We start from the raw sequence: 27,101 nt of genomic DNA, 5'->3' as shown, positions 1-27,101 counted from the left end.
ACCGTTAACGGCTACGGTTAAATCATTACGTTAACGCGCCAGAAGGAAATGTTTTGTCTTTTCACTTTCACGTCAAAGCCGGAACGCCATCACAACGCTGGCAGAAATCAGCGACCATACGTAACAGAAAACGCAAAGGTGTTACGTACCACGTTGGTGACAGGCACGGTTACTGTGCCACTGACTGTATTTGCAGCTTCGTCGTCATCACACAATATCTCTACTTCATAAGGCGCAGATGCCGCCTCCAACGTCGTTCCGGTTATTGGTTTCACGTCAATATCTACGGAAAAGTTTTTATATAGAAACTATTTTTAAAGCCATGGCAAGAAATATAAACAAAATTGAATACATGAAACAAAGAGAAAAAGGCAATGTACTTTGAAACCCAAAGAGGAAATATCCTACTAACTTACTGCAACTGTTTGTATTCTTACGATCTTATATCTGTTTCAAACAAAAACTTTCCAAATTAGATGTAGTAGTCCCCTATAAGTTTCAATTTAAACATGGCAATAAATTTAACCACTTGATGTTAGGAATTACAACAAAAGCGAAGCGAAAAAAAAATAATAAAAGAGCTCTCTCTCTCTCTCTCTCTCTCTCTCTCTCTCTCTAGTACAAACTTCGTGTAAACCGCTACAATTATTCAATAAAATGCTAGGAAATCAAACACATTGACATGGTCTTAAATATACATCTGTCAATTTGTAACATTCTCATGTCTTTGGTGCAAATCATGAATAATTACCATCCTGAAAACAAAAATAAAAGGAATACTGTTATTCTGCGGTGGGTCTTTGTTTAATAAATTAGCCATGCCATGAGAAAACCAACATAGTGGCTTTGCGACCAGCATGGATCCAGACCAGCCTGCGCATCAGCGCAGTCTGGTCAGGATCCATGTTGTTCGCTTTCAAAGCCTATTGCAATTAGAGAAACTGTTAGCGAACATCATGGATCCTGACCAGACTGCGCGGATGCGCCTGCTGGTCTGGATCCATGTTGGTCGCAAAGCCACTATGTTGGTTTTCTCATGGCATGGCTCAAATGCAAAATGCCTTCATAAACAAAACTTAAACACATACTTGGTGCTGTTCCGGTTAACTGGAATAGTACGTCATTTGGTGCTGTGATACTGCATGTTATACCAGCAACATCGTTAGCATCAGTGACTGTGAACGAAACAAGCGTAGGCTCTGCTGCCTGGACACCGTCAGGTAATGCCGCCGATGTCACATCCAAGCCTGTCAGAGTCGGCTGCTACAATATTGAAGAAAAAATGAGTCAGTAACACAGTGCTAACTTGTTCTCCTCGTGTTATTGGCCAAATTCCATATTTGAACAAGTGAAACAGGAAGTGTAATTTCAGACCTAAAAAGTCGTCTGCTAGTCTGTCACATCGGCTTCGCGGCCTGTAAAATATACGAGCGTGGCCAGAAAAGTAAACATGTAATTTCTTTCTTTCAGAGTCCATACATGTATATAACGACTAAGTTACTTAATTATGCAGTTTGCACCAATATGATTAAATTTCGAAAAATCTGTGTACGTTTCTATCAGTTGCAGCAAGGAAGCGAACATAACATTAAAAGGGAACAGTCTTAGTCTAGCAACACCAAAAGCGGTCAAAATTAACGTTTAAACTCAAACCGGTCAGATTTGCCCTGTCAAATGTGATACAAGCATGTCTCGTTTTTATTGAATGGCATCGCCTATATGATGTACAAACACATTAGTAAAGGCCATTTACGGCCGAATGCCAAATAAAGGAAAAAAATTCGCAAAGAATTGATTTTTGGTGAAAGCATTATACAAGATGTATGTAACATCATACTAAAAGCATAGAAAATTATCATGGTGCAAAAAGCAGTTTTTTTTGGGTAAAAAGTTTCAAAATATAAATGAAACTGTGAATTTCTGGAATCCATTCATAATATTGTAAATATTCTTACTAAGAATGCGAAATTTTGCATAGTAGTAGAGAATTATAAAACAAAAGAATTAAGCTTATGACCGTTCTAAAAAATCCAAGATGGCCACCAAAATCCAAGATGGCCGCCATTAAATTCTCATTATACAGGAAAAACGTTTAGGTATTTCACAAAGTTCAAATAGTGTGAAAGATGACCAGAATCATAGAAGATACACATATTTTATTTAAAAACACACACATTTCAGTCTTACGAATTCAAGATGGCTTCCCAATTCCAAAATGGCCACCACAATGTCATCTAGACATAAATACACTGAATAAGAAAATGGCGCTAAAATGGTATGACTGAAAATATTTTTCTTGCATCAAACATGACCCCTACTTTTCTTCTGATTATATTCAGCACTGACAATATTCTTCAAGAAAATATAAGTTACAGACATTTAAACAGAGCTCCAGATAAGATGCGTATTTGCGTAAATACGTTTTGAAATTTACAAAAAACGCATTTAAAATCAAACCTACGCGTACTGATACGCATTGAAAAAACGGGATACGTATTTTACTCGATTAAAGTGCGTAATCCAATTTTATCATAAATCAAGCACATCCTTTTTGTAATCGAGTACAACAAACAAAAATGGCGTCTCATAAAAGCAAACGCAAACGATATCGTAACATAATGTTATTTTCTTCTTCAAGTATATTAAAGCGTGAGACAAGAGATGACTTGGACAATGCCTATCGCTAAGCACGTGATCTATGATATATTATGGGTAACTGTTGAAGAAGCAGAAGCACCATACATGTGGGTGTTTCTGAAAAAAACAAACATTGACAGTCAAAGTATCACTGGCTGTTGATATATCGCAGTGGTCAGTAACTTAATTTAAGATGTAGTGTAAGATGTAATGTATGCAGTAAACAAAATGTTAAAACTATCTGAATGAAGGCTCAAAAAATATTCAGGAAAACAGCATTGGTCGACAAAGTCACTTCAGCGGAGCACATGAATATCAGAAAATTATACAAACAAACAGTTATTATTATTACCCTTTTAAATAATTTCGAATTCTGAAAAACCATTTAGAATTCTAAAATACCCTTTTGAAAAAATATGTAGGAGTAAAATACCCTTTGAAAAAAAAACTAGAGGGTAAAATACCCTTTAACCTAAAATCTTATCTGGAGCTCTGTTTAAAGATTTAAAGTAGGTCCTGATGTGTGCTGCAGCCATTGGAAATATGACAATTTTATATAGAATAAAGAAGAACAGCTATTTAGTGTGCTGTAACATACAATGTAGCCTAACAATTGCTAATTTCTAGTAGTTAGAGGTACAATTGAGCTATTTAGCAGTTAAAATGTGTAATTTGTATGCAGATCAGAGTAGAAAATGACAAAACAGGGCAAAGTAGGCTACAGTTATGATAACTGATTGGTAATTATGCCTTGATGGCTATTTTTGCCAAAATTTGATGAGTTGTCATACGTTACTGAAATTGCCATACAACCTTAGAAACAGTAGGTATCAAACTAAAACTTTGTATTTTTCATGCATTTAGAATCCTTGTACATTTAAAATGAAACTTGCACAATCTTAAATAAAAATGTCAATATTCTTTGCCAAATTTCCCCCCTATTTTCATAAATGGCCTTTACTACGTGCCTTAACAGTTTTTCTTAAACAGACATACATATTTTCCCTGAAACTAAAAATTTTCAGTACCTTATATATATTTCTATAAAAGGCATACAGACACTAAGTAGGAAAATGGCGCAAAAAAGGGTAGTCACATAATATCAGATTCAAAATAGTCCTCAGTTGTTATTTTTTTGCTCTGTACATTTTTTTTGCATTTTTTTTTGGGCTGAAATTACATGACAGATCTATGCTTGGCATGTAGATAGCATTTTGCAATGAAATGATAACATTACAGAATGTGTCATGAATACTTAGATTATACACCATCGCTGCAATTTGGGGTCTCATTTTTCAGCTGATTTTGCTGTTTGTGTGTTTGTCTGAAAATATTTTTCTTGCATCAAATATGACCCCAACCCACGACCCCCACGTTTTCTTTTGCTTTTTATTCAGCACTGAAAATATTCTTCAAGATTGTAAGTTAAAGACATTTAAAATGCGTTCTAATGCGTGCTGCAACCATTGGAAATATGTCAATTTTATATAGAATAAAATAGTGTGTTGTAACCCAAACTGAATGATGGACCAGTTCATTTAAGAAATTTAGCTAAAAGTTAATGACTTGCAGCTCTTTTGTACTTACATCATCAGACACTGTGACTATCAGAGTATCTGTCACGGCTGCATTAACACCATCAAGACAAGTCAGTGTTAGCGAAAAAGATGCTGTTGTGTCTTCGTTAAGGGCCGCTGCTGTCACAATATTTAACACTGTAAAATAAAAATAGATTGAGTTATTCCCCTAACATTTTAAAGGATTGCTACCACGGCTATATATTTTGTATTGTTGCAGCTCAAAAGCTATTCAGAGCGGACGAAGTGGCACAGTGATAATATTGTCAAGACTACGAAACCCGGAGGTCATGTATGCAAGCCCTCACATCTCCAACTAAACTTACTAATAAAGGATAATGCTCCTTTGTATTATTCACCTTTACAGCTGGTACACTGAAGAACTAGGGAAGCTCCTGTAACTGCAGCTTTTTCTGCACCTTGCTCTATCATCTCACTGAAATTTACTTAGGCCTAAAAATTCTTTGTTTCCGGTAACATGGTAAGAAAATTAAAGTAGGTACATCGGATTTTTTGTGTGATTTTTTTTCTAGTTAACCTGGTGAGACTTTTCGGAAATTATCTTTTGTCAAAAAATGAATACAAATACGGGGATTATGCCTTTAGAGCATCAGTAAGTTGATTTCTAACATCACTGACCGTGTTTAAAGCATAAAAAGTGCTGTTGTGCAACCTTTTGTTAAAAAATTGAAAAAAAAATTCTCCAAGGCCATAAAAACATTAAGGGTCGGGCCAAAAATTAAGGTAGGTCGGAATATCGGAAACAAACATTTTTTTTAAGAACCAAACAGTCTGCTGGAGGAGTAGCAAATTATGGGCTACCAATGTCGACTAAAATAAGATATACCTACACAAAGACACACACCACCCTTACAGAAGAAAAAGGCCTGCTGCGTACTCTTGCTGTGTACATACAGCGTATATGATGCGTACATGATGTGTACTGAAATCAAGGGCTTTAAATAGTACGCAGGATATACACCGCACATACACCGATAGTACGTTTGTAGTACACTTTTGACATGCAAATGAGCTCTGCCGCGTACTACTTGCTGCGTACATGCTGTGGACTACATAGTACACAGGATGTACGCTGGAGGAATTTAGTATGCGGGAAATAGTACGCAGCATGTACGCGGCACATACACTTTTCACATGCAAATGAGCCTTCGGTGTACTACCCCTGCGGCGTACATGCTGTGTACTCCTGGCCCGAGTACTGCGGCGTACATGCTGTGTACTCCTGCTGCATACATGCTGTGTACTCTTGTGGCGAAACTTCTATGATAATGTAAATTCCTTACCCCACCAACTTTCATATGCAAATGCTGATCATTTGGACAGAAAAAAAGAGAAAAAAGATAAGTGACATGCATCAATAAGTATTTACCCTTACCAAAATAATGTAGATTGATGTTATCAAATAAATTAGTATGCTTTTCTTCATCCACTTTTCAATGAAATGAATCAATTTTTGTAGCATGTAATTTGGTAAACATTTGAAGAAAATGGCGTAACTGCATCAAGAGGAAACAACTTTAATGCAACTAAATATAAGTGTTATGATTTATTATAGACGATGTGTGCGTAGTATGTATTTATTTTGATTAAAATCCATCTGAGAACAATCTAGGACTGGAATTATATAAGCATTTATAGACTTTTACGTCCGTAAAAAGTAGCGCACCAAAAAATTTTGGATTGATTTTTTCCAATGGGGCAAGCACAATTAGCCAAAAACGTTCTGAAAATATACGAGCGGCAAATCCGATGAACAACTTTTTAATTTGGTGAGGCCTTAATGAGTTAACATAATGAGCATTAAAGCCTTTATAAAACATGATAGAATGGTGTTTTGCTTAAGAGTATTCAAATAACAGTGAGAGCTATTAATTCTTCTCATTCGGGCGCTGTTGAGGCATTATCTTGCTAATTATTTCATGTATTACAAAATGTAATGCAACGAAGTTCAAATAAGGCTTTTCAATTATCCAAGTTAGAAAGCTCCAGGATTAATTCAAAATGAAAAAGAATATATTTTTACACTGCATGCAAGGTGCAGCTCAGAAATCACTAAGATGTAAGCTTCACAAATGAACATTGCAAATAGTTTGGCAAATTTTCATTGTTCAGAATACCGGTAATCTGAACTATTCTATGCTATTAAGATAAAAGTTACTCGGAAATCAAGTTCTTGCTTCCAAAAAAAAACAAAAAAACCCTACTGCATGAAGTGTACTTCAGACTTTTACCTAAAAAAATTCAAAGTATAAACACCAAAAGAAAATGAACAAGTCCCTCCCGCGTATATGAAGTTTCCTTCAGACTTTGACTTATAAAAAAAAAACTAAGTATAAATGCCAAAAGAAACTGTACAAGTCTTTCCCGCGTATATGAAGTGTACTGCACAAATTTCAAAGTATCTGCGGTGTACATGCAGTGTACTATTTTCTTGTACAAGTCCCTCCTGCGTACATGCAGTGTACTCCTTAAATTTTCAGAGTCTGGGCTGCGTACTTGAAGTGTACTAGTGACCTCCTGCGTACATGCTGTGTACTCCTCGAAATAGTACACGGCATGTACGCGGCATGCGGTGTATGTAAAATGTACTCCTCTGGCGCACTACTGTGTTCGCGGCATATACACAGCAAATACGCAGCATGTACGCCACAGAGGCTTGCTTCTGTAAGGGCAAAGTTCAAACGCTTATAATCCATTGCAACAATAGTACTCAACATACTGAATTCCCATAGTTCGGTTTATTCAGGAATGTATTAAAAGAGTGCGACTTCTTGATTTAATTATGACAATTTTACCGTTTAATACAACTGTGCTGTAACACTGTTAAAAATTTTATCATTATAGTTTCGACTTCCATCATTATAGTCAAGCCAGTTCGGTTTTCGATTATTCATCACACATCGAAAGTCGAAACGAAGAGGCTACGATAATAAAATCGAAACCACGTTAGTGAAAGTTGAAATCACGATGGTGAGTACCTTTTAGACTAAGTGATGTGACACGTTCATCTGCACTCGACATCAATTTATTCGAAGTATCAACACCAGTCAGTCATACAAAATTCACATTTGATATTTTTCGTGAAATGTGCAATATCTCTATTTTGTGAACAGTTTCAGGCCAGTGTCATGCAGGCGGTTCAACATCATGTGTTTTCCCGCCAATCAAATGTCGTTTATCTATAGTTCATATAATATAATAAAATCAAACTATAAATCAAAACTGTACCTTGCGTTCCCACAGCACCAGGACTATCGTTAGTTATCGTAAAGTTTCCATCAGAAGATGTGCATGTGACGGGGTCATCTTGATCCGTGGCAGTGAACTGATAGATGGTAGTGCCGATGGCGGTGGTGAGGTCACCGATAGGTCCCGTAGTCGCTCCTCCAAGGTTTGATAAAGTCGGCGGCTGAAACGAAAGAAAGACGAATAATGGCTCGGCTTCAAGAATCATCACATCAGTGTGTAAAACAAAAAATGTCAAAAGAGTACTAACTGCTTGAAAAACACAGTCATTGTGGCCCGCAGCACATCAAAAAGATTAATCCACTTTTATTTCTGATTTTTTCTTATCTTTTTACATCCTTTTTCAATCCTTTGTAACTTTCTCACGGGTGGTAAACGCGCAATCCAATTCCCGCCGGGAATACGCTTAAAATGTGTTGCGCAACGTCCGGTGCTGGTGTTGCGCGTAAAAAAAGACGAAATTGAGGTATGTGAAGTTATGATTTTGCTTAGTAAGAGACAAGAATGAATTTTCTCGAAAAAAGCAAAATGCTATTCGACACAAATATAATAATACATCAAATATGTAAAATATCTGGTTTGTAATTTACGATTCGGCTCTATTATCACAAAAACTCAGGTGACACGAAGCGTGAAAAAAGTATGAAATCAACAAAAATGGAAGTTTCTGACCTCATATGCCTAATCTGAGGACATCTGATGCTTTTTATGATAACTCAACAGATATAATGTAACGAATATCAAAAATATTTGCTTCAAATCCTGCTTACGGGGACATAATAGACAAAAAAATCATCGGGAATGGGGTTGCGCACCGGGAATAGAGTTGCTCGTATACATCATAATGTATATAATGTATACGCGCAACTCCATTCCCGAGGCGCAACCCCATTCCCAATTATTTTTTGCCAATCTTTCCCCCAAAAGCAACAGTTCATTCAAGTGTATGTAATATTTATGACTGTTTTACACGCGTTTGATCATTAGAGGCATCACATTTCCAGAAAGAAGGCATAAGAGTTAGAAAATTTGCATTTTTCATGATTCCATGCTTTTTTGACAGCTCGAGCCAGCAGAGTTTTCGTGATAACAGAGCTGATTCTTAAATTAATAAGTTGGTATTTCACACATATGATCTTTATTCATTTTTGTGTCGAATAGCATCTTGCTTGTTTTCGAAAGCACATTTAAATGTGTCATTATTTACAAAAACAAAAACCCACCTACCTCGATTTTGTATATATTGATGCGCAACACCAGCACCGGAAGCCGCGCAACCCATTTTTAGCGTATTCCCAGTGGGAATTGGATTGCGCGTTTACCACCCGTGTTTCTAATTTATTGCATGCTTCAGAGATAATATATCGAGGGCGAACGAAATTAAAACCATCCTAGTGCATGTTTTGGAAAATATATCTTGAGAAAGATGAACGAAATTGATCAACTTTGTTGAATGATTTGGGAAACACATCTCGAGAAGGACGAACAAAACTGACCGACTTTTGTGAATGATTTGGGAACCATATCTCGATATCTCGTGAAGTATGAACGAAATTTAGTCAGTCTGGTGGATGATTTGTGAAATATATCCAGAGAATAACGAACGGAATTTAGCAAATTTGGTGAATGATTTGGGAAACATATCTCGAGAAGGAAGAACGAAATTTAGTCATTTGGTTCATGTTTCGGAAAATATACCTGGAGAAGGACAAAAGAATTTTATCAACTGGGATGTATGTTTAGGGAAATATATCTCAAATTCTAGTTGTTTTGGTGCAGGTTTTCGGTATAAGATCTTGAACAGGAAGAACAGAACAGAAGATGTTCTTAAGCAGCGCAACACCTTATAACCTATTCGATCACACTGCTGAAAATTCAAGTTTACCAACTTACCGCGTCGGATATATCAACAGAGAACGTTCTCGTTATAGTGGTTGTGCTGTCGTCACAACTTATGGTCATGTTCTCCTCAGCATTGTTATCAAAATTTAGGTCAGTTGCAGCAACATCTTTAAGCCAAATTTCTTGATCTGCAAGTGTTGAAATTATTTGTATATATTTACATTTATAATTCTAAAGTATATGTGGAACGTTCTACGTGTACTCTTGCATGAACAATGATTTAGTCCTGTCCAGCTTTTTAGAAGTTTTAATACTTGCTAGTTTTAAAATATCTGGAAATAGGTAGAAAACAGAAATAGAAAAATGAAACATAATAAGGTTCTTATAATAATAGCTCGATCTAGGATGCTGTATGCAAGCGCCGAGTGTGATCAAAACCAAAATCCTAGAGTCTCAGAACCGAACACAAAATCCCAGATCTAGCTTCTGTTGTAATTTCCCTTTTATTATATACCTCAATCTTTTTGTTTGGTGTATTGCTATTGAACGAAATCTTCAATGTTTATCTATGTTAAATGGAACTTACTGCGCTATTTATAGAACTGTCTCAGTTCATGCATATTGATGAAAGTAGTCCGGTAACATACAATACAAAAGGTAAAATACGATTTTTTTTTTCGGCCTGTTCATATTTACTTGTGAAATACAGGCTGATTGATTTTTTAACAGAATTTATTTAGGTATATCATAAAATTTGATACTTTAAGATTAGTACTATGCAGAAATTCCATTTCATAAGATACCTTCAGGGGTATTAAATTATACATTAATGGTTTCGGATAGTAAATTTATTTGACCAGCTTGAAATAAGCGGTACCTCAAGCGGTTTCATTCTAGGGATCCTCATTTTTTGCTCTTATAAACAGCACGCCTACTTCCGCCGATTTGACATTTTGAAGTGACACCAACAAATTAGCTCCAACAAATGCAGGAAAAGCAGGAGCTGTCACAGGAGACAGTGTGCTCGACCTTTTCGGTGCTGGATAGTGAGATACGGCACTTTTGAGGAAGCTGAAGCTTTCACTGGAGTGTTGAATTACTCCAAAGCATATGACTGTTTACAATAGTTTAAGTCTGAGTCAAATGTAATTAGTAATAATAGAGATAGTCTGAAAGATTATAAAATATTAACTAAGAATAAAAGTGACATAATTCATGACCTATTTCTGCAAAATAAATACAACGTGCGTTATATCACGTGACTAATTATAACCTATTTAGTTATAACTAACTTGAGAAAAGAGCATCATAACATAAACACGACATTTTTTAAAAAAGATACAATTCTCAAAATAATGGTACAAGAGTTATGGACCTTGTGTCATATGATGTCGATGATGAGGTGGAGCAATCGTTTAAAGTTTGAATAAAATCCATTTTTCAGCAACAGAAAAATGGCAAAAAGCATAAAAATAAAACTGGAAGTCTGAGTAAAAGGGACATAATTGATGAAATATTTGTGCAAGAGTTATAGACCATGTGTCATATGATGAGGACAATGATGAGGAGGAACTGTTCAAGTTTGAGTTATCCAAATTGTTATAACGAAGATAATCTTGAAACTGAACGAGAAATTCTAAGCGAAAAATGGGGCAACATTCATAAAATATTGGTATTGTAGTGATCGTCCCTCTGTCATAAGATGTAGGTGATAATATGGAAAATTTGTTTTAAGTGTGTATCAAATGAGGTACAATGATAGTGTATCAAAACTTAAACCTGAAATTTTAAGTAAGAGAGGGGATAATTTGTGAAATAGTGATGCAAGAGTTATGGCCATTGTGACATCGATGTTGATGATGATGAGGAATGGGTGTTTCAGGTTTGAAGCAAATCTATCACATATTAACAGAGCTAGAGCGAAAGTGTATCAAAAACTTTAACCAGGGCGTGGACGCGAAATGGACGCCGACGCCGCCGCCGACACAGGTCCGGTAGGATAGCTCTTCATATACTCCGTATATTCAAGCTAAAATAAATATTGCTCAGGATACTGCAGACGTGCCAAATAATGTGTTTGCCGTGGCAAGAATATGGGAACCAACGAGGAGATCATCTGAGGCGCGTTCGACAAACGGGCGCTTGGTCGGGTCGGGCAACTCATGCGAGAAGACAGCTGCGCTTAAAAGGAGGAGACCAGCCGTATTGTGAGGAATGCCTCCGTCGTAAAGACCGACAAGCCATTTTCATGTGCAAAGTAGGCGGCACTACCACGAAATTTGTTCCACAGATTTGGAAAGAGAACTTAAATATGTTACGTTCACAAGTGCATCTAATTAAAAAAAAAAAACATATTTTTTCAAGTGTCAAACTACTAGATTCTACTCATTTTGTATGTTTTAGGTCAATGATCAATAGCATCATTTTCGGTTCCATGATTATATAGCTTTTAGCACGTGCTCAGCAGCAGGAATGACAGATTGTTTTTTTACAGACGTTGGTTGTAATTTGACAGAACTAAATATGAATTTGCAAATACACTGAACAGACAAACACTTATTTGTTGTGTAGACTTTTTTCTTATAGAATACAATCAGCCATCAGAAAAAAAGAATTACCATCACATTATAAGTAAGATTAACCTTTAGCATGCTAGATAAATTGTCGTCTGCTGGAAATGTCGTCTGCTAAAATTGTAAAGTTCATTCAATTTGCTCCAAAACTGGCAGAAATATTGTCAGAGTAGCAAACAGCTTGGAACCTGATCAGACGCCGATTTAATCGGCGTCTGATCTGGTTCCAAGCTGTTTGCAAAGACTGTTAAATTTGCCTGCAGCAGGCTAAGGGTTAAAGGTTACGACATGAAATTATTTATATATGAAAATACATACAAGCAATTCAAAGACACAGCAACAAACACTAGAATAATCAATACAGCGATATTCTAAATCTGATTTGTCAAATTGGCCCCAGGTCTGCCGTATTTCCAAGTAAAAACTAAAGAATAAAAATTGCCCACCCGCCCCATTTTTCCCAAAATTCGGATGAGAATCTAAACATTTAATTTCTCTTGCCTGTACTAATTAGTTTTTTTTTTTTTCATTTCAAATTCAAAACATTGTAAATTCATCCTTAATGTATTAAATTGATTGAACATCATTTATTATGAATTAAGATTTTTCAGTTTTACATTGTTCGGAATGGGATGTATGGTGCCAGAATATATCTAGATACTAACTTGGTGGAACATCTCGTATTTCGAATTTCGAATTATCGGTTGTGCACGTGACTGCATTCGTATCAATCACGGAGAAGGCGTATAGACTTGTAGCAATTGTGGTGTCGTCACTTATTGTTCCTGTGTACGAAGTGTCCGGAGTAGCTGGATCGAATACCGGTGCCTAAAATGTAATTTTCTTTATTAGTAATTAAAATGAGATAAAATTAACTAAGAAAATGATTAGCTTACCGTCTGCTCCTTTATTTAAATGTATATACATATTTCCAAAGATCTCCTTAGGCATAATATAACATAAGAATGGTTTGTTTCCAGTTACATGCTCAAATATAGGGTAAATAGGTCGATAAAGTTATGGTTTTTTTTTAGGACTTTTTTTCATTAAGTGAGACTTTTCGGAAATTATTTTTGTGTCAAAATAATGAATACAAATAAGCGGGTTGGTTATGCCTTAAGAGCATCAGTTAGTTGATTTCTAATATCACTGACCATGTTTAAAGCATAAGTAGTACAGTATAGCAACTTTTTATTAAAAAATTGAAAAATAAATTCTTCAAGGCAATAAAAACATTTAGGGTCTGAACAAAAATTTAAGGTAGGTCGGTATACCTGAAACAAACATTTTTCAGGCCTTAGCATCAACATTATTACATGTTATTCCTCATTTCAGTCGCATGCAACTATAATTATGAAAGTTTTCTTAAGTTTCATTCATCTATACCCACTGGTAATTTTGAGATGGGTCAATTGTTATTTGGCTTTGCGTGAATACAAAGTGAATTGTTATTTGACATTGCATGAATACAAAGTGATAAAATATAAATATTATCATTGCAAGATGCTAAAATTTATTATCAGTTATCCATCATATTAAATGATGGCATTAAAAATAGTGTTGTTCAAGGTGTGTAGGTATCTCATAAGATAACTTGGCTGGACCTTTCAGTAGGGGTGACATATAGAGAAAACTAGCCATGCCCCCAAGCACTCATGTTTTGGTTTTTTTTACAAATCAACATGGTTTGTAAGATATTGATAGAGGGTAACAAAAGAAACATTGCTGCCAAATTATTTTTAAATCGGGCAAACAGTTAGCCAGGAGGCGGTTTTCAAAGTTTTCCATACAGTTATATAGAGAAGACTAGCCTGCTCCACAAAGGTCATGTTTGTAAGGGAAAAGAATTATTTGAAAACATTTGGTATAGTGTCACACAAGGAACATTGCTGTAAAATTATTTTTAAATCGGGCCAGTAGTTTCAGATGGAAGAAGGTTTTCAAAATTATCTTTATAGCCATGTAACGGAAACTAGCCCCACAGCTGGTCGGCCATGTTTTAACAAAGCACAATAATTTATGGTAACTTGTGAAATTAATCAAAAGTTGTGCCAGCTGTTTCGAAGGAAAATATTTTTATTTGTGTTCCTTTTCGTTGCTTTGGCCAGAATTCTGCATGGATGACCTAGGGTTTGAGGCAAGGGAAAACTACATTTCTGTGAATTTTGGTCGGAACTAGCAGATAATCTCAAAGAAATTGTGGATAAAGGACTAACGGACCACGGACATCCAACAATCAGGTGAGAACTGTAACTGCCCTTCTACTCAGTCTTATAATCTTGGGTTTAAATACTGGACTTCAGACTCATGTTAACACCCTTTTGAATTTTGAGCTTGAAAAAGGTGGGTCTGGTATGAGTATAAGGGTGCGAATGTGTCATGATTAACCCTAAGGCCAACCAATCAGAAGCTAGAGTTAAAACGTATGTTTTTGATCTAAATTTATCAATATGAACTACTTACAGTATCTGACACTGTTATTGTGAGTGTATCTGTTACTGCTGCATTAACACCATCTAGACAAGACAGTGTTAATGAATATGAAGGCGTTGTGGCTGCATCAAGGACTACTGCTGTCTCTATATCAAATCCTGTAATTTTTTTCAAAACCAGACTGAAAAATTATTAAGTATCTTTTCATGACTGTACCCCTCAAATACGCAAAGCTAACGTCAAGTCGGAAAAGTATATTTTAATGTAATATCAACACGTATCCCTTAGATACACTAAGCCAAGTAAAATTAATAAAATATCTTTTGATTTTTATATTAAATGCGTGACTAAAATGTATCTTTTAATTTAAACAATGAAGGCTTGATGCCCTGTTTAATGTGTAATTGTTAAGCATTCAAATCTTAAATCAAATGGAAGTAAGATAAAATGTTTCACTGACTCAAGTTCTATCTCCAAAGGTGACATTGACCTTGGAGCTAGGGGTCTGGGTCTTGCACATGATACATGTACTTCAACTTAGAATTTGCAAAGCAATTTTAAAACCCCTTGATGAACGGCAGTGTTAGTGACCGTAAACAAACATACATTTTAACATTTGAATTCTAAGTGTGACCTTGTCATTGGAGCTAGGAGTCCGGGTCTTGCACATGACACATCAACTCATTATAAGGAATATTTTTGTTATGTTCATTTAAAATTCTTTCATGACTGACAGAGTAACAGACTAAATACAAAACAATCCCTTTTAACCCTAGACCTTAATGTGACCTTAACCTTGGGGCAAGTGGTCATGTGCATGACACGTCCTCTCATTATGGGAAAGATTTGTTTCAAGTCATGCTGAAAGCCCTTGATGAGAATGACACGGTTATGGACCGGACACGAAACTTTTGACCTCTAACTGTGACTTTGACCTTGAAGATAGGGGCCTGCGTCTTAAGCATGACATTTCGTCTCATTATGGAGAACATTTATGCCGAGTTATTTTAAAATCCCTTCATGGATGACAGAGTTATGGACTGGACACGATGTGTGACGGAAGTACGGGTTGAAACACGGACGGATGGAAGGACGAAGCCTATTTCTATGCCTCCCTCTTTTTTTCTTCGAAAAAGGTGGGGGACAATAAATAATGACTAAAACAGGAGTTGCCTCACTTTGTGTTCCCGCCACACCATCAACAGAATTTACAGTAAAGTCTGGGTCAGATGATGTACACGTGACCACGTCATCTTGGTCGTCCACGGTAAACTGATAGACGGACGTGCCGCTCGCTGCTCCATCCCCGACATTCGTCGTCACTCCAAGGTCTGATAAAACCGGCAACTGAAAGAAAGTACCTGTATGAGGCAAATTTCTAATTAACTATCTAACAGATTTACAGTAATACACTGCAAACACTCATGTCGGAAGGTATCCGCCAAATTTCTGTGACAAAACACGCATAATTACTAAATCTTGGTTGCAACGGATTTGAAATAAACTCAATTCGATCAAAATAAAGTGTGTTTTTTATACATTTCAAGATGGGTGAAAACTTCTTTAGTGGTTAAGGTCGCTAAATTCATGCATTTTCTTTTTTCTTTCACTACTATTGGTTTGAAATCTAATTCGGTAGTAAAATTATTTTGCATATGAAACTATTCAACTAACTTTCAGACGTTAAATGGTCGGTTTATACTTCAATATTTTGTGTGTGCGACGTCAGCGGGGCGAGGGGAGGCAACTGAGATCTTCTTTGTCAGCAACCGCGGTTTCGGCATTCACTTGCCTCTCTCTCTCTCTCCCTCTCTCTCTCTCTCTCTCTCTCTCTCCCTCTCCCTCCCTCTCCCTCTCTCTCTCTCTCTCCCTCCCTCTCCCTCTTTCTCCCTTACCAATATGCGAATGCATTAAGACGAATTACCGCGTCAGTAATATTAACAGTGTACGTTCTTAGTGCCGCAGTGGATCCATCCGTACAACTAATACCCATGCCCTCAACTGCAGTGTCATCATAATGGAGGTCGGTCGTAGCAACGTCTTTAAGCCAAATTTCTTTATCTGCCAAGAGAAAAAACAAGAGGGCCATGATGGCCCTATATCGCTCACCTGTTATCATTGCACTTGACGACAAGAAGGTCCTCAGAAAAAATATCTAAGTCCAAAGGACAGGAACAACAAAGGAAAGAAATTTAACCAAAAAGAAAAAAAAAATTCTTACAAGTTACAGAAATGTCAAAAAACACCTAAAAATTGGAGGTACCATCCATGTTGTACCATAGAAAAGTGGTCTCGGTTTTTCCCTACGGCCAATAATAAAAAAGTTACTAAAAATAAGCTATTTATAGTAACGTAAAAGGGAAGTAATTAAAAAGAAAATGTACAAAAGAAGGATCTGCCAAATAAATCTGTTGACATAAATGAAATTTCAGACCAGTATCTTCATTAGTTACGGACATATACCCATTTTAATTTGAAATAAAGGGAGGTAATTTGACATAAAATCAGTCCATAGTTATCTACCCTGATTGGCTCAGTCCAACTAATGACGATAATGAAATTTCAAACAAGTCCTATAAGTACTTACTGATATAAATCCATTTTGACTACAATCAGGGGAGGTAATCAGATATAAAATAACTCTGGAACCTACAATTGGATCTGATTTGTCATGGAATCCAAGATTTATTGTTGTTGAAGATATTTTGGAAGTTTGTATCAAATAAAACCACAAATGAAGTCTCTATATGGCTGCAAAAGCCAAAATAGCCAATTTTGGACCTTTAAGGGGCCATAACTCTGGAACCCATGATGGAATCTGGTCAGTTCAAGAAAGGAACCAAGATCTTGTGGTGATACAAGTTGTGTGCAAGTTTGGTTAAAATCAAATCATAAATGAAGTTGCTAGTGTGCAGACAAGGTCAAAATAGCTAATTTTGGCCCTTTCAGGGGCCATAACTCTGGAACCCATTATGGGATCTGGCTGGTTCAACAAAGAAACTGAGATCTTATGGCAACACAAGTTGTGTGCAAGTTTGATTAAATTCAAATCATAAATGAAGCTGCTATTGTGCAGACAAGGTCAAAATAGCTAATTCTGACCCTTTCAGGGGCCATAACTCTGAAACCTATTATGGAATCTAGCCAGTTCAAGAAAGGAACCAAGGTCTTATAGTGATACAAGTTGTGTGCAAGTTTGATTAAAATAAAATCATAAATGAAGCTGCTATTGTGCAGGCAAGGTCAAAATAGCTAATTCTGGCCCTTTCAGGGGCCATAACTCTGGAACCCATAATGGAATCTGGCCAGTTCAAGAAAGGAACCGAGATCTTATGGTGATACAAATTGTGTGCCTGTTTGGTAAAAATCAAATCATAAATAAAGCTGCTATTGTGCAGACAAGGTCAAAATAGCTGATTTTGGCCCTTTCAGGGGCCATAACTCTGGAACCCATAATGGGATCTGGCCAGTTCAAGAAAGGAAACGAGATCGTGTGGTGATACAAGTTGTGTGCAAGTTTGGTTAAAATAAAATCATAAATGAAACCACTATCGTGCAGACAAGAAATTGTTGACGGACGGACGCACGCACGCACGGACGGACGACGGACGAAGGGTGATCACAAAAGCTCACCTTGTCACTATGTGACAGGTGAGCTAAAAATGCGAGTCATCTGCATTTTTTCGCCAGGAGGTACTGAGTCAACATTTTTTATTGGGGACATCGTTTCCTCTTGTAATGCATTAGATATGCATAACTAGGCTTAGCACTGATAACCCCTGTTAGGTTTGATAGAAATCAGGTCCATATCCGAAAAAAGTCCTTTAATCTAAAGAAATCCTAATATACTTTTTTTAAATATCAAGAAGACTAAGATTGTATACATGTATGTGCATTAATTGTGTACGTATATGTTTTTGCTAAAATACAAAATATATATTGATATAATTGTAAGGTTGATAAGTGGATGGGTCTCCGTCCTCTATTTACCTCTTAAGGGGATAAAAAAGGTCTGATAAAATTTGCCCAGTAGTACAAGAGAAACTAGGAAGTCGCTGAAATATCATAAAATCTGACAAATAAATGGAATTATTATATACGTTACTATAAATAGTAACAAAAAACGTTTAAACGGTCAATACGGCCTCTATAGACGAAGCCATAATGACACAGTGCGCTCACACGCCATTATCATATTAACCGGAACGTCAGCGCGTTCCGACATTGACGTCATGTAGCAACGTCATTATGGCGAGTGAAAGGTTGCTGAATCATTTTCAGATGGATTGTCAAATAATGATGCCACTGTTGATGAAAAATTCAGTACAAATGATGCTTAGGCCCCATAAATGTGTAGAAAAAAAATATGTAGAATCTAATATGAAAAAAACAAAAACAAAAACAGGATGAATATGAGGCGAAGGTATATAATAAGAAGGTCAACAAACGTTTGGTTGCGCCCTCTAGCCATAATGGCACACCTAGTTTCATAATGGCCCTCGGAAAATTATGACACTAGGTGTGCCATTATGGCAAGAAGGCACAACCAAGCCGAATATTAACAGATACTGAACTAGAACATGCCGGTAATATGCACTGGCACTGATCACTCCTGAAATGTGTTAAACTCTGCTAGGAAAACAACAAAGCGGAACATGCCCACAAAATGCGCAACAAAGCTTGGTTATCACTTCTATGAATTTTAGTGTTTCTTTCCTGGTTGTATTGGAGCAGTTCATTTAGGCAATGTAAAATACAAAACATCAAGTGTCATAACTCTGCTAAAATCACTGAACTAGAACATAGTGATGATATATATGATTAGGCCTGGCACTCATAACACCTGTAAGGTTTGGTAGAAATCTGCCCAATAACATAAATGGCCAAAAAATCATGAAATTGGATGAGTCAAGGGCTATAACTCTGCTTGGAATCATCAAACCTGAAATGCTGAAGACACCGGATTGCATAACCAGGCATGACAATGATCACTCCTGTGAAGTTTGGTGTAAATCCATCCAGTGGTGTCGGAGAAGTTGCATGGCCAAACTTTTTGATTAGACAGTCAGACAGACGGACATCACTAAATTAATGTTTTTTTCCCAACTAGATATGGAAAACATAATTAATGCAACGACACACATTAAAATGACACGACACAACACAGACATAAAATTCAGACCTTAATATTGAAAAATATTGACGCTTTCCGACTTCAGAGTAACTTTCAAGAAAAACTGGTCAAAACACTAGAAAATGCTTTTGTGAAAAAGCGCATGTCTCCCCCAATGCAAAGTCCTATAGGCAAGAAGTCAATAGGGGTCAGAAGCGAAAGTCAAAGAGACACTGATGGTTGGCTGCAATAGGGATCATCTACTTGGCATGTCCAGTCATCCCGCTAAATTTCAACACTCTTGGCCTAGTGGTTCTCAAGTCACTGTTCAGGCTCCTGTGACCTTGACCTTTGATCACGTGACCTCAAAATAAATACGGGTCATCTACTCTGCATGTCCAATCATCCTATTAAGTTTCAACATTGTAGGTCAAGTGGTTCTCAAGTTATTTCAAAAAAATGATTTTACATGAACAGGCCACTGTGACCTTGACCTTTAATAGACTGACCCCAAAATCAATAGGGGTCATCTACTCTGCATGTTCAATCATCCTATGAAGTTTCAACACTCTGGGTCAAGTGGTTCTCAAGTTGTTGATCAGAACTGGTTATCAATGTTCAGGCCTCTGTGACCTTGACCTTTAACGGAGTGACCCCAAAAACAATAGGGGTCATTTACTCTGCATGAACAATCATCCTATGAAGTTTCAACATTCTGGGTCGAGAGGTTCTCAAGTTATTGACTGGAAATGGTTTTCCATGTTCAGGCCCCTGTGGCCTTGACCTTTAACAGACTGACCCTAAAATCGTTAGGGGTCATCTACTCTGCATGACTAATCATCCTAAGAAGTTTCATCATTCTGGGTCAAGTGGTTCTCAAGTTACTGACCAGAAATGGTTTTCAATGTTCAGGCCCCTGTGACCTTGACCTTTGACAGAGTAACCCCAAAATCGTTAGGGATCATCTACTCTGCATGACCAATCACACTATTAAGTTTCAACATTCTGGGTCAAGTGGTTCTCTAGTTATTGATCAGAAATGGTTTTCCATGTTTAGGCCCCTGTGACCTTGACCTTTGATGGAGTGACCCCAAAATCAATAGGGGTCATCTACTCTTCATGACCAATCATCCTATAAGTTTCAACATTCTGGGTCAAGTGGTTCTCTAGTTATTGATCGGAAATGGTTTTCAATGTTCAGGCCCCTGTGACCTTGACCTTTGACGGAGTGACCCCAAAACCGTTAGGGATCATCTACTCTTCATGACCAATCATCCTATGAAGTTTCAACATTCTGGGTCAAGTGGTTCTCTAGTTATTGATTGGAAATGGTTTTCAATGTTCAGGCCCCTGTGACCTTGACCTTTGACGGAGTGACCCCAAAACAATACGGGTCGTCTACTCCAGCAGCCCTACAACCCTATGAAGTTTGAAGGTTCTAGGTCAAATGGTTCTCCAGTTATTTCTCGGAAATGAAGTGTGACGTACGGACGGACAGGGCAAAAACAATATGTCTCCTGGGGGAGACATAACAAGACAGTTCTTTATACAGATCAGACTTATCTTTAAGTCTTCATCTTTGCATTATTTTCTTGCAATTTTCTTCGTCATCTTTCAACTTTATTAAATATTGCAATTTAACTTTTAAGGCAAAAGTCGGCAACGATTTATGGTTCCAGAATGAAATTTGATAATAACATGGTGGAACGACTTTTAATTTTGAATTTCGAATTATCATTTGTACACGTGATTGCAACCTTGCACATTTTCAAATACTGGGATTTCATCTTTAATGTAAAAATGTAGTTAAGGAGTTCTTAAATGACATAATTTTATGGTGTCAGAATAAATTTGAATACTTACTTGGTGGTGCGTCTCTAATTTCGAAGTTTGTATTATCAACTGTACACGTGACTGGGTCAGTATCAACCACAAGGAATGAGTATATAGAAGTAGCAGTAGTCGTATCGTCACTTATTGTCCCGCTGTATGATGTGTCTGGTGTTGACGGGTCATATACCGGCGCCTTAAATGAATACATGTATATATATTTACTCCATATTATATCACTGCTATATATTACGACACAGTAGAAATCAGTATTGTACTGTGTGAGTTAAAATGCGTTCATATATAGCAACATCTGAAACATATGTATAGCCCTAATTAAAGCTTTAAATGGGCTTAGTTTAGTTTATACTAATTTGTTTTAGCTCGATTGTGATGAAAGCTTTAAGCTTGTTGTAACCACTCTTGAGTCCGCTTCATGGAAAATCCAGTACTGGTGTAATATGAAAAGTCATGGTCGTGACCCCAGTGGGCTCGATCCCACGGCCCCTGGATTGAGCGGCCGACACCTTATCCACTAGACCACCGCTCCCCTTATGCAGACAAATTTAACTGTAAATAATGTCCAACACTACTCAGTCAGGACATGATTCATTTTACTAGTTCACCTAAAATAATGTCAGGTGACTTCTAGTGCAGGTTTGACCGTGTTTTTGAGAAAAAGTTTCGAAGTATGGCTTGATAAGGTATGTAAAGAGCTTGTTCAAAATAATTTGATGGACGCGCGCAAAATTCCAAATTCTACTGGTACTGATGATAAACTCGGACAGAAAATGAGGTTTTTTTACCTGTAACTTTTTTATTTCTGAAAATTGTTATCAATGGTTGGTATCAAAGTAAAGCTTAAGATTTGCTGAAAAATTGACATAATCTAAATTTATATTTAGTAAGCAAACTCGCACGAAGTGAGGCCCTGAAAGAGGTAGGTAAAATGGGGACTGTAGAAACGTTGACTGATGATAAACATTTAAAAAAAATTCTCCATAGTATTATATTGAAACTTCCCCGAAAATGCTGCAACAGTCATTCTGGATCAAGTAATGAAAAGTAACCCAATGTCAGGCCTTCATAAGTTGACAGTGAGCATGCACACAAAACATCCTCTGTAATTTTGGATAAATGTTTTTAAACAGAAAAATGTGTTATTTATTGATATAGAATATTTACCAATTTTGTTATTGTTTACACCAGTTGGTGTTGTAAATGGTTGCTTTTAGATGGCATGTTCAATTATATACGATAACTGATTGCAATCAAATAATTTGAAGGAAGCCGACTTTTATCTGTCCGAGTTTATCATCAGTAACCAGGAAGATATCTAATCATGTGACATATCTTTTGTGCAAAGAAATATTGGTTCAAATCCCACCCGGTTGCTGGGTTCTACCTGTCTTTCTGAATGCAAATGTGACTTTACATAGACGGGTTGTGTAGGCTACTTCAAACATTGTACGTTAAAGTGTTAGGAGAAGCTTCAGAAATATGAGTATTTTCGGCATTTTGCATTATTCTCCAAAGACATTCTGCAGAAGAAGTGGCCAGTGCAGCTATAAATAAACTTAGACCCGAACAACGAGTAATAAAAACGTGCATATACCGGATTTTGAACAGTGATTGTCACAGTGGCAGATACTTTGACTTCGCAAGCGTCCTCGACTGTTACTTCCAGTTCATACGTACCGACTGTTAAACTAGCACCACTGTTTATCACGACTAGAAAATAAATGAATTTTAATGTATAAAGATTTTAGTGCATGCGCATTCTAGTAGTGCTTGACACTACTATAAATAATACAAATTGAATTAAACTGTCAGGATACGAGTTATATGACCCAGGAAAGTGCCTACGCCTTTAATATCTTGGACAATAAGATGGGTCCTATCGCTAAGGTGACTATGTCTTAGACTAGCTGACAAACGGTGTAGAATGTCCTTTCTTAAAACGTATAGCTGGTGAGACCAAATATCTCGTATATAAAATATCCTCCGGCTACCTTGCCTAAATGATTCGTGTACCAATGATTCGTAAATGATTTCAGTTATGAGCTAAATAATTTCAGGGATCAGGCAAAAATCATTCAATGTTTCAACTATCAACCTTCAACTCAAAATCAGCAGCTTAACTTGCTCCTATAGGCTGGAGATATACTTGACTGGTCTTTGTGTCGAAGTTCCCGTCAGACAATGTCTTTGAACAACAACGCACGAGTCCTATCGCATAGATGCTCAGCCTATGTTCTCTTAATTAAAGCTGCAACTCAATAAGATTGTCCTGACTCCAGGATGCTCAGCGCCTATATGCTATCGCGTATAGCATTCAACTACCATATAGGTATAACCCTGATGCCTTGGCTGTACTTCGCTAATAACGCTGAACCTCGTCTATAAGCTGGAACTCTCCTACTTTCTCAGTAGATCACCAAAACCTATGTCTCTGCCTCAGCTTTCCGATGCTCAGCCTATATTTGCTATCGTCTATAGCTCTCAACATTCCTTAAGGTAAAACTCCTATGCGCTGGCCCTATAGCTCGAAACCTTGTTGAAATTCTGCAACTCTTCTTTAGTCTATGAACTTCAAACGTTTTCTTTTTAATAATTTATCCGCCCTGATAGTGTAGTTGCCGTAACGTCCTCATCAAGGTACTGGGATAAATTATTAGTTGAATCCTCGATGTGTCTTCTTCTATTGCTGGATACAGAATGATCTCTCTGTCCTCCGTCTACCTATTTATACCTTAGCAGACGTGAGCTTTGATTGGTGCTATTCATAGAACTTGTTTCTGATTGGTCCAAATTTATACATAGTATTTTACAATGAGTACTTGCTCTAACAAATATCTGGTTCCCTTTAACTATTGTATATGACATGATGTGTGATGCTGGGATCCAGCTATCGACATAATGAACCCAAATCGGCCACAAATGACCCAAATCCTATTATTAACAGCAACCCTTACAGAAGAAAAAGGCCTGCTGCGTACTTTTGCTGTGTACATACAGCGTATATGATGCGTACATGATGTGTACTGAAATCAAGGGCTTTAAATAGTACGCAGGATATACACCGCACATACACCGATAGTACGTTTGTAGTACACTTTTGACATGCAAATGAGCTCTGCCGCGTACTACTTGCTGCGTACATGCTGTGGACTACATAGTACACAGGATGTACGCTGGAGGAATTTAGTATGCGGGAAATAGTACGCAGCATGTACGCGGCACATACACTTTTCACATGCAAATGAGCCTGCGGTGTACTATACCCCTGCGGCGTACATGCTGTGTACTCCTGCGGCGTACATTCTGTGTACTCCTGCGGCGTACATGCTGTGTACTCCTGCTGCATACATGCTGTGTACTCCTGTGGCGAAACTGCTGTGATAATGTAAATTCCTTACCCCACCAACTTTCTTATGCAAATGCTGATCATTTGGACAGAAAAAAACAGAAAAAAGATAAGTGACATGCATCAATAAGTATTTACCCTTACCAAAATAATGCAGATTGATGTTATCAAATAAATTAGTTTGCTTTTCTTCATCCACTTTTCAATGAAATAAATCAATTTTTGTAGCATTAATTTGGTAAACATCTGAAGAAAATGGCGTAACTGCATCAAGGGGAAACAACTTTAATGCAACTAAATATAAGTGTTATAAATTTCGAAGTATCTGCGGTGTACATGCAGTGTACTATTTTCTTGTACAAGTCCCTCCTGCGTACATGCAGTGTACTCCTTAAATTTTCAGAGTCTGTGCTGCGTACTTGAAGTGTACTAGTGACCTCCTGCGTACATGCTGTGTACTCGTCGAAATAGTACGCGGCATGCGGTGTATGTAAAATGTACTCCTCTGGCGTACTACTGTGTTCGCGGCATATACACAGCAAATACGCAGCATGTACGCCACAGAGGCTTGCTTCTGTAAGGGAATTCAACAATAGTTATAGCAATGAAGCATGAAAAGGGAGTCATGCAAGCACTATCTGTCCTTATGTGTTATTTTATCAATATATCAAATATACAAATTATTCTGACAGAAATAAAGTTTAACGGTTCAACGGGTTCCCAGGCAAGTTTATCAAAACTTTCACAAATATTAGTCAAAGTGAGATTCACAGTGATAACCAAGTCAAAATGATAACGTGTCAAAATAATAACAACGTTAGATTATTTGCTAATATCTTTTTAAAACTATGCACAGACTGTACTAGACTAGCAGAATCTTGCAATTAATATACCAAGCTTTCTCGCTATAAAGTTGGATTTGTGCTCACTGCTTCAAGTTATTAGACAACGTCGGTTATATGACAGAAAAATTGCTTCTTGAAAATGACCAAAAACTATATCTATTTTAAAAAGACAAAAGTGGCAATTAAGTATGCAACAATTGAAATAGCCTTTTCTATATTTTTCAAGTTTTATATTACATTGTTATTATTATTACTTTTTTGATAGTTTGTTTTAAATTTTTCTCTTTAGTTTCGTGTAGATTTTGTTAAAACATCAGTTTACAAGAAATATCTTTAAAAATGATGGTCGGCGAATTGTAATAAGGAAAGAAGTTTATGAATTTTTCATCTAACATTCATCTTTCATCTAACATTTTTCAAATTGCAAAACTAAACACCGCACTTTAACAATTTAAATGGTTCTCTTTTAATTGTTCGCAATTAAAGGTTCCGTAGGGTTGCAATTTTGTTTAGTTTATCCTTAGACGAATAATTACAGCACTTAGTTTGATGAAGATTCATGAAGCGGTTCATGAGAAGAGGTCATTAAACGCGTTTATATTTTTAGCTAAATTGGTCCCTATCCCCATTTGTAACAAAATAGCAGGAGACCTTACGATATTGTTACACATCGAGTTTGATAAAAATCCATTACATTTTAGTGGTTAATGCGAAGAAAGGCATATCTACTTTTAGCTATAGTGGTCCCTAATAGGGCCCAAGTTCCTATATAAATAAATTTGGAAGAGGACCTTATAATGATGCTCCAGACCAGGTATGACAAAGAACCACCAAGCTGTTCATGAGACGCTGTATAAAGGCATTTCTAGTTTTAGCTCTAGCAGCCCCTAAAAGGGGTCAAATGTCCCAGCTGAACAAAGTTGGCTGCGGGCCTAATAAAGATGCTACAAATCAAGTTTGATTAGAATACATGAGAAAAAATCAATTAAAGGATTGTTTTATTTATTATTTTTATTTATTTCTAAAATAGGCCAACTTATCCCGCTTTAACAAATGCATATTCGCTGTTCATGAATCTTTGGACAATGACGTCACACCTATGAAAATGTGAAGGTCAAGCAAAACAAACAATTGTAATTATTTCAATATTTCTGTTTCATAAGCAAAGTTTGACCATAGTCATATCAAATAGATAAACTGTATGCAGCGTACCTTCATTTCAGTGTAATGAGATTCAGTCATTATATAGCATATATATAATAAAACAGATTTCAACTGAGTTCAATATTTGCATACCATACTAAAGAAAAATATTCATATATAATAAATCAGTTAAATAATTTATAACAAATATATCAAAGCAAACAAGTACTCATTTTAATATGTAATCTGAATAAGTCACAAAAGCAAGAAACCTTTTCATATACAGACGACAATTATTGTAACAAGGAAAATCTTTTAAAAAGCACTTCTCTACATAAAAGACTCTTATCACACCCTTATTCATGTGATACGCAGACCGTATTCAGCTCTTTCTTTAATTTGATATATGTTGGTATTTGAACAGGTTTTTATCATATTTATTAAACTTACTTATCATTCTGAGATATATCAATA

The 27,101-nt window shown here is 36.6% G+C and overlaps 1 protein-coding gene across 1 annotated transcript in view; it reads right to left on the bottom strand.

Annotated features, from left to right (window-relative positions):
* LOC128552120 (uncharacterized) overlaps positions 1-27,101 on the bottom strand; it is a gene marked incomplete at its 3' end in the record, with an annotated part of 62,131 nt that overhangs the window by 22,108 nt on the left and 12,922 nt on the right. The window contains exons 5-15 of the mRNA XM_053533139.1: positions 22,888-23,003; positions 21,306-21,468; positions 16,254-16,390; positions 15,508-15,676; positions 14,360-14,487; positions 12,562-12,724; positions 9,375-9,511; positions 7,464-7,644; positions 4,225-4,352; positions 1,089-1,263; positions 150-283 (exon numbers count right to left, since the gene is read on the bottom strand). Coding sequence (XP_053389114.1) covers positions 150-283; positions 1,089-1,263; positions 4,225-4,352; positions 7,464-7,644; positions 9,375-9,511; positions 12,562-12,724; positions 14,360-14,487; positions 15,508-15,676; positions 16,254-16,390; positions 21,306-21,468; positions 22,888-23,003 — 1,631 coding nt within the window. The remainder of the gene's footprint in view (positions 1-149; positions 284-1,088; positions 1,264-4,224; positions 4,353-7,463; positions 7,645-9,374; positions 9,512-12,561; positions 12,725-14,359; positions 14,488-15,507; positions 15,677-16,253; positions 16,391-21,305; positions 21,469-22,887; positions 23,004-27,101) is intronic.

This window comes from Mercenaria mercenaria, unplaced genomic scaffold, assembly GCF_021730395.1.
Source record: "Mercenaria mercenaria strain notata unplaced genomic scaffold, MADL_Memer_1 contig_2061, whole genome shotgun sequence".
Classification (NCBI taxonomy): domain Eukaryota; kingdom Metazoa; phylum Mollusca; class Bivalvia; order Venerida; family Veneridae; genus Mercenaria; species Mercenaria mercenaria.
The sequence above is the reverse complement of the archived record's forward strand: the minus strand, read 5'-3'. Positions and strand labels throughout refer to the sequence as shown.